The 9439-nt window shown below is 37.9% G+C and overlaps 1 protein-coding gene across 5 annotated transcripts in view; it reads right to left on the bottom strand.

Moving 5' to 3' along the window:
* The window catches only part of SPAG9 (sperm associated antigen 9), a 177761-nt gene that overhangs the window by 81925 nt on the left and 86397 nt on the right, over nt 1-9439 (bottom strand). For 3 of the 5 annotated variants that reach the window (XM_006832421.1, XM_006832420.1, XM_006832422.1), the window contains exon 4: nt 5698-5792. In XM_006832421.1, the coding sequence (XP_006832484.1) occupies nt 5698-5792 (95 nt within the window). Of the gene's footprint in view, nt 1-4761; nt 5137-5697; nt 5793-9439 lie in introns of those variants that run through there. The other 2 variants (XM_006832423.1, XM_006832424.1) reach the window with 2 other exon arrangements.

Below are 9439 nucleotides of genomic sequence, written 5' to 3'. Positions count from 1 at the left end.
TCATCTTTCTCCCGCGGAGCGGCTGGTAGTTTCGAACCGCTGACCTTAAGGTTCACAGCCCGATTCGTAACCACTACGCTACCAGAGCTCCTTTTAGAGTTCCTAAATTCCCACACTATTCTCTGAATGTTTTCCAGTGTGGTTCTTCAGGATATGTCTTTCCTATCTACTAGAAAATCATATACTACCTAATTCAAGCTACTGACTACATAGTAACAAGGTGAAAGATTTTTATCGCAACTCTTTTCTACACAATCATTATGTATGTTCCTTTCAGACACAGTGCCAATTCTGGTATAACCACTGTTCATTTTTTCCAACCATGGAAGCCAAAATATTCTTTTAAAAAAAGGTAGAATTTTCCCTGCTTTGTGGGAAATCTCAGTAAACCAGAGCTATCACTTTAAAGCCTACTGATCATAATGGAATTTCAACAAGAAATGCATCCTTTGTAGAATAGAAGCACAGGCGATTTCAAGTCTAAGACCTTTTAAAGTGGAAAAATGAGCCTACTAACAGGTCACTCTGGGTCATTAGTTCACAACTGTGCAAACTGGGAAGAAAGGAGTTTGTAGTAAAGGCCCAGGACCTCCTAGGACCCACCCCTCTACTGGTAAGAATGTGAGAGTAGATACAACATGGTTATGAAAAAAAGTGGGAAAACAATGTTGTTGTTACTGTTATGTACCGCGGAGTCGGTTCTGACTCAGCGACCCTGCACAGGGTTTTCGAGGTTGCAAATCTTTACAAGAGTAGAAAGCTTCATCTTTCTCCCGCAGAACAGATGGTAGTTTCGAACTGGTGACCTTGAGGTTAGCAGCCCGATTCATAACCATTACGCTATCAGAGCTCCTTTGAGAAAATAATGCCCTATGTTAAATAAGTCCTTTATTCTACAAACACATTTTCATACAGGAAAAAAACTTGAAACCACTTTTGAAAATGCCCTCACATAACACAAAGGATGCACGCCTCAATTTCTCACAACAATCACAAAGCATGGCTGACACTGTCAGAATGCAACAATTGTTGCTGTTGTTGATTTTAAGTGCCTCTACTCATAGCGACCCTGTGTAGGGTTTCGGAGGCAAACTGGGAGTCTGAACTACTGGATTGGTGGTTATCAGTCCAGTGCTTACCCTGCAGCCAAAAGGGTGAAAGGCAGTATTTTATTAGAGTACAACGCACAAGAAAATAAAACAGAAAGCAGAACGCCTCTTATCAGCTAATGAATTATTTGTTACTTTTTGATATATGGAGTACTTTTCCCTATTTGATTTGAGAGGAAAAGTCAAATGCCAGTAGGTAGAGCACAAGAAGAGGCTATTTTAATAGTTTGTGACAAGTTGTCAGAACAGCCACATGACAAAAACAAACACACACCTAAATAGTCAGTTATTGTGTTTACACCAGTTATTCCCCAATGCTAGTCAGCAACAAAGATCTTATGAGTCCCTATCCTTATGGACAACACAGTATGTATGTGATGAAGGTGTTTCCACAGAAGGTAAAATCTGTTATTTCTTGAGAATGATTGTTCCTTCTCTTTATTTTAAATGACTTCTGTTCTGCTTCTTTGATCTTAAAATGTTCTTCCACTTAGCAAATATAATACAATAACTGATACTTGCATTTTTATTTAAGTGTCCATACTTGACTGAGAAAAGTTGGCAGCCTGATGTTGATTCCCCTGTTTTGAAAATGGAAAATCTAAGGTTCTAAAAGCTACTAGACTTGACTTTATTTAATTTTTAACATACTTTCTTCCAGACTTGGGTCCTATCCCAAAATACAGAGACATCTTCATGAGACTCCATCACACTGGTACAGAAACTAAACTACAGGCTAGTCATTAAAATGATCTTCCTATCTGAATAACAATGCATTCATTTCCTCCCACATCAATTACTGGAGAAGTTTTACAACTAGATAGACTAGTGGAGGTAACAGGTCCTGATGTGGGTTCATGCTTTCCCCATATACTCCTAATCAACTAATTCACAACCAAAATACAAGCAGAACACATACCTCTTTATACTGCTTTTAACAATCATTCAGAAACTGCTCTATAAGGAGGGGACTTTTCTTCAGGGACCTCTAGCTCTGTCAAGCAGGGAAATGATGTTCTAGGTCACACTATTTCAATGGTAGGAAAATAATCTTACTACATGCCCCTCTCACCTTATTTTTCTGATAAATTACAGGGGAAGACACTTAATTGTAGTTATGCAAGGTAATTAGAATCCTACTTTACCAAAAAACCCTAAAAGGTGAACATTACTCCAAGACTATGTTGGAGTCCTGGTGTGGAACTGTAAGATAAGCACTAGACGGCTAACCACAAGGCTCATGGTTCAAACCCATCAGTTGCTCCTCAGAAACCCTATAGAGAGTCACTGTGAGTCGGAAGTGATTCAATGACATATAACAACAACATCATGTTGGTATGCAGGCATAGTGACTAAGACTTTACAGATAATATACCACACATTAGATACCTCAGTAATACAGAGGAAAAGAATGTGCAACGAACGAGGCGACTGAAGCCCCAGGTGTTTCAATCTGCTATCACTGTCTAGAAACAAAGATCTTTGTTAGAATCCTTGAAATTTTCTTATTTCCATTTAACCATGTTTGAGTTGGCCATTTAAATGTCTGTCAGTTTACATGTATAAATAATTTCTAAACTAATTGAAACAACTTTTGGCTCCATTCCCAGTTGATACAAGCAATCATTTGTAAGGTTGGTTCTATGTAAATGGAGGGGGTGGGGGATGGATTCCATGTGCTGAACCCCTACCATGTAGAAGGCACTAGGCTACATGATTAATTACAGGATTATCTCATTTAGTCTATACATCAGGCCTGAGAAATAGGGATTCTTCTCCCAGTTTACAGATAAGAACACTAGTAATTGGCAGAGAAGGAATTCAAACCTCAGTGTGTCCAACTCAAAGGCCAATGTGCTTTCCTTCTTAAAACTATACTACCTTCATCCTCAAAATTTAATTTTAATGTTGAAGATTCTGGCATCTTAATTCAATCAGACCAAGAGCAAATTCTGTGCCAAGAGCTATGAATTTAACCATTGTTGTTGGGTTCCGATCCACAGCAACCCTGTTATAGATAGGGTTTCCAAGGAGCGACTAGTGAGCTTGAACCACCAACCTTGCAGTTCAAACTGACTTTGCAGCCCAGTACATTAACCCACAGAGCCACACCAGGACTCCATGTTAGCATATCAATAAAACAGCCGGAGTTAAAACAGTTTTGTTAAAAATAATGGGTACAAAAAACTGACTATGAAGTTAGTTACTTTTATAATTTATAATATATCCTTCAACTGATGAAACATACAATCATCATCTCAAAAGGGTAAAGACCTTTCAGTAAGGAAGCACAGGCAGCACAGAGAGGTAACGAGGCAACTTGCCAAAGGTCCTCGGCTTACCTGTGGCAGAGCACTTGCACCCAGACAATCCATCCAACTCCCAAACCTGAGCTCGGACCCACTGCGGGGCACTACCTTCTCAAGTAGAGCCCAAACAGAAGACAGCATCCACCGTTTGGCAGTCTTACTTTAATCCTCAACATATTTTTGAGGTGCTTTCATTTCCTAGAAGCCTAGGATATCATATATACATAGATAACTCCTTTATGTTTTAAAATAAACCCGAGATTGGTTTCTTTTAATACATAATCGGTGGGGGGTAGGGGGAGGAATTAACCACTACAGATCTAGTTCTAAACCATGGATTAAGAAGAAATTTCATTTCTGGGCCTTAAACTTTTATAGAACATGAGCTGATCTATGTGTAAAAAGGAACACATTGAGGAAATATACTGCTGATATAACTAAACCCACTATCTATAAAACTTAAACATATTTAAGTAAGCATTTAATAATAGAAACAATACACTGAGCCTCCATTTAAAACCATGCACAAAGCAGAAGTCTGAACAAAGAAGTTATTTTTAGTTTAATTAGTTAAAAAAAAAACAACTTAAAACTATAAACCTTTAAAATGCAGGTGGCTCTTACAGGATGCAAGCAGAGTAACTAGAAGAAAAGCTACAACATTAATGACTATCCACCCCCCACATTTGTCACCAAAGTCTACAAAGCAGAACAGGCAACATCTGACAAAACAATAGTGAATAGGCTTTGTACAGCTTTCACAACTTTGATGTGTAAAAAAATGGGGAGTGCATTCCTTGTCCTAAAGGGCTTAAATCCTTTCATTTCAAAATATATTTTGCTTTCGCAGGAACATATTTATTTGAATTGCCCATTCCCATGAGCTGCTAGCAAAAATGATGCTTGCAACTCCATTAGCCAAAGGATGATTGGAACAAAATAAATCTAAGGCTTGTGTCTAATCAGCTGAAGTCCTAGCATAAAAGATATCTGTCCTAAATGCTCAGAAGCTAACCACAGACACTGTGTAAACTTAGACCCAGTGTCCTTCTCTTGCTCACCCCTTCACTCTTTAAACACTGTGTAGAACAAGACCACGCTGACCTTGCACTTGTGTATAAGTACGATATGAAAATCCTTCTCTATGGTCGGCAGTTTCCAAGCACAAAGCCGTATCCCTAGGTGATGGCCTATAAATTACTGTGAGTAAAAACAGAAAGCTAAGCTTCAGGCCATTTTCCATTGTTTCAATCTGCAACAGAAATGGTAACAAAGCAGACTGGTGAAGCTAACCATTTCAGAAAAATCAACTATACCGGGGCTTCCAAGACAAACTAGAGTACCTGAGTATCCTTGGTAGATTCTGCGTCAGAGCTGGCACACCGGTAGAGATAGAAAAGTGCACAAGCAGCAAAACAGAGAGAGACACTAAGATAGCTGAATTAATGACCACCGCCCCGCCAACAAAGCCAAACACAAACAGCAGCATGCATCCAGGACTCATGGCGCTGTGCTGGCATGGTGAAACACCCGAACCAAGAGGCCTACACAGGGGCCAAAGGGATATCTTTGTAGTGAGGCTCTGTCATTCAGCTGCTGCCACAAAAACAATGCCATCAGCAGCAGCCTTCCACTCCATCGCAGCGGCTCCAAAGCAATGACGTCCTCCCACTTGCCCCGCCTCATATCCAGAGCGCTGCTGCTCCTGGCATTTATGCAGCAACCAGGAGAGACAGCCAGTCTATTAACTAGGTTCCCCTCCACTAACAGTCCTGTCTTAGCTTATTGGCTACAATGCCTGGAGATCTACATAATTTATTCACACTCCCACGTCAGGCTGGCAAACCCTTTCAAACATGTCTCTAAGTAACAAAAAGGACTCTAAACCATTTCTATGCAGGAGACAGGAAAATTTTCAGACATTCCCACAAATTAGAAATCTTTTAACTTAGTGTAAAATCCTCAATTACTAGAAAACAGTCAAATACCTCAATATGTTACTAATAGGGCACGTCTCAACATTTACCTGTTTCATAGTGAGGCAGTTTCTATATATATTTTGGTTTTCTCTTCCACAGCATTCCAACCACAGTAGAGAGCTTTTTGAGTAAGCCTTCCTATTGTTCTCCAGGCTTATTCTCTCCTATAGCATTCCAACCACAGTAGAGACCTTTTTAAATAAGCCTTTCTTTTGTTCTCCATTATTAAAAAATCACAGAGAAACCCCAGAAATATATGATTTCTTTTTTTCTTACGGCAAAATGTACAACAAAGCTTACCTGATTCTACCGTGAGCTGTGGATTCTAGTGAATCACTCCCTGAGAGCTGATGAAGTTTTGTTCTTTCTAAGTGTTCCATATAATTATGAATCATCTGTTTTAAGAAAAGAATGAAAAAATACACAAATTGTAAGACATTTAGTATTATACAGCAAGGGAAGTATTTCCATACAATTTTCTCACTTATCACACTATACTCAATCCCTTATGAAAGAACATTAAGGAATGAAAAATGTTTAATGTCAATGCAATATGCAAATGTATACACTTAAGGATACTGATGTCCATAAAAGTAACCAATATCTTGTTAGCTATACAAAAAACAACCCAAAATAAGCCACCTTTAACTATATGTGATATCATTAAATGGTACAGTGACATAAATAAAACAAATTAGGATACAAACATTGGAAAGAAAATGATGAGAAAATACTGGCTAAAAATGATGACATCTGAGTAATCCAGTTGCTAAAATATGGGCAACAATAAATAAATTAATTTGAAACTTGAAAGGAAATTGTATCTTTTCCATTTTACAAAGCAGGGCTACCAAAACAAACTAGTGATCATTCCCATTTCACAAAGAATTAACAAGGTAAAGGCATTTTGAATTAAAAACGGTTTAACTTAATACCAAGATGTTTATTTCTTTATTCCGTAGACTTTGCTGAAAGAATGCTAAAATGTTTCCTCCTTTGTTTGACTGCTAATTCACTTGCATCATGACTTGATATTATCAAGAAATAAATACAAATAATAAAACTTAGAACACGTTGAGAATATTCTGTCTTAACGAACTATATGACTAAAAAGTTGAATATGGAAGTAAAACTTTCAATACATATAAACTATCAATAAATTCTGAGGTCTTACTGATTATTGATAAATCTACAGTTTCCTAAAACATGCAAAATGCAAAACTTTAAATCATAAAATTTGAAAGCCTTTGTTAGTACTAATACAAATAAAGAACAAGCAAAACTGAAAAAAGAAATGCTAATATTTCAAAGGAATGTAAATGTTAAGAGTATACAAAAAAGGTTGGTGTCTTTCTTGGTTCTTCAATTCTTAAATTCACATGGGTATGGAATATAAATTAGGAATATTCATTAGTATGACTATGGAAGCAAAACCTTCAAGGAAACATATAAACTGTCAATAAATTCTTAGGTCATACTGATTCTCGATAGTTTATTGTTTTACTTTTAAGAAACTTAAATCTGGAAGTAAAAGTAGACAAAAAAAAGCTGGTGTTTTCATTGGTTCTTTAATTCTAACTGTACCATGTAATAGCTTTGAAATTACTAAACTTGACTTTACCTATGTGAAAAGGAGTTATTAGCTCAATACCATTTAAAAAACTAATCAGACTGTTGCCCAGTCCTGGTTTGGCACTGTGGGCTAACAAGCTGGACTGCAAAGTCGGTTTGAACATCAACAACAACAAAACAAGAAATACATAAGGCAAAAAAAAAAAGAACCATATGAATCTAAGACGTGTTATTTTAAAACAGTTTTTATTTTAAATATATAGATTTTCTTTTTTATCACCTGAAAGGACAGTTTTCCAGAAATATCACTTTTGTCTAAGCAAGTCAAATAATAGGTTGTTCTATTCTTTTAGGAGTCCTGGTGGCACAGTGGCTAAGCGCTCAGCTGGCTAACCAAAAAGTCAGCTGTTTGAACCCACCAATCACTCCATGGGAGAAAGATGGAGCAATTGTCTTCCATAAAGATTTACAGCCTCAGAAACCCTATGAGTCAGAAATTCTACTCAGTCCTAAGGATCACTAAGAGTTGGCGTCAACTCAATGGCAAGAAGTTTAGTTTTCGGTTTCTTTGTTGAACAGGAATAACTTCCAGGGAGAAAAAATTAAACTGAAAGTAATATAACAAGATGGAATACTGGTGTGGCACTGTAGGATAAACACTGAACCACAAGGTCAGTTTGAACCACAAGGTCAACAGTTCAAACTCACCAGCCGCTCCTTGAAAATCCTATAGAGGGTTTTCAACAACTCAATGGCACTTAACAACAACAAGAAGACTACAATGTGATTGTTGAGCTTAATAGGTAATAATTTAAATGATCAAAAGCCTTTTAAAACACCTAAATTGATTCCTCATATACTGTGTGGTAAACCTACAGATGGAAGCTTCTGATTCTCTAAGTATTCAAATGAATAAAATAGGAACCTCCTCTAGATTACTCAAATAGCAATTAACCTATTTATTTGATTATCAAAAAAGAAAAAGGATTACCAAAAAAGGTAAGCATAGAATCAGTTCTCCCCAAGACAGTTCATTCTGTCTTAAATATTTAATACTGATATTTAAATATAAAAAGGAAAACCAGAAAATGTTGAATTTTAAACCTTCTCAAATAAATAATTCTAAGTAATTGCAAGTATAGTATTTGGATGTCCCTTAATAGTCCATAAAATGAAATTTACTCCAATTCACCTCAACTAACACTTAATAGAAGTCCTAGTGTGGCACTACAGGATCAACACTAGTTTGCTAAACACAAACTTGGTGATTTAAACCCACCAAGTACTCCTTGGAAACCCTATTATTGTTGATAAATGCTATCTAGTCGGTTATGACACATAGCTACCTTGTCTAGAATTTTCGAGGAGCAGTTGGTGAGTTTCAACTGCCAACCTTGCAGTTCATGTCAACCTTGTGGTCCAGTGCATTATCCTGCAGCGCCACACTAGGACTCCTAGAAACCCTATACATGGTCTCTGAGTCGGAACTGACTTCACAGCACATAACAACAACAACACCACAAATTAGGAGAGAAGAGCACCATCCATAAAATGGCTGTTACCATTTATTAAGCACTGACCATGTGTCATCCAGAGCTGGTACAGCCACTGTCTCATTTAATCATCACAAAGTTATCATGATTTTACAGATAAATGCCATAAAGTCACTTGCCCAAGCTGACTGGCAATAAAGGACTAACTGTTAGAACTATGTCACAGGTAGTTGGCTTTGGGTCTGTCAGTTCAAGCTTTGTAGAACTCATGCTTCATCAGCCCTTTTAGTCAGTTCCTTAGGCAAGCAATGAGCTCATTGTCCTTTCTTCCCCACACCCACAAGAAAACCCCACACCCTAAAACATTTCCTGCAGTATAAAATAAAAATGAGATGCCCAAAAAAGCAGGAAAAAAATAACATGGCTCATAACAATTTTAATAACAGGGCTTCACAGTACATCTCTAGTTTTAAAGAAAAAAACGTTAGTGGGAGACCAGGAGCAGAGCTGCCAGATGGTAGAGAAAGGAAAGCGAGCAGCCTCCTCCTGGTCCCATCGCTCTGGCTCCCACAAAGCTGGCTGGCCAGAAGAAGAAGGGCCATCGGCTATCAACAAAATGGTGACCAGAGAGGACACCATCAACATTCACAAGCGCATCCATGGAGTAGGCTTCCAGAAGCGTACTCCTCAAGATTCAAGGAGATTCAGAAATTTACCAAGAAGAAGATGGAACACCAAACATGCACACTGACACCAGGCTCATCAAAGTTTTCTGGGTGAAAGGAATTAGGAATGCCCCATGCAGTAACCCCACCACTCGTCTGTCCATTTGTCGTAATGTGGTGGCTTGTGAGTTGCTATGATTCTGGAAGCTATGCCACCGGTATTTTAAATACCAGCAGGGTCACCCAATGGTGGACAGGTTTCAGATGAGCTCCCAGACGAAGACAGACTAGGAAGAATATTTAGTCACTGAA

The sequence above is a fragment of the Chrysochloris asiatica genome, unplaced genomic scaffold (assembly GCF_000296735.1).
Source record: "Chrysochloris asiatica unplaced genomic scaffold, ChrAsi1.0 scaffold00007, whole genome shotgun sequence".
Lineage (NCBI taxonomy): Eukaryota > Metazoa > Chordata > Mammalia > Afrosoricida > Chrysochloridae > Chrysochloris > Chrysochloris asiatica.
Note: the sequence above shows the minus strand (reverse complement) of the source record. Positions and strands in the feature narration are given on the sequence as shown.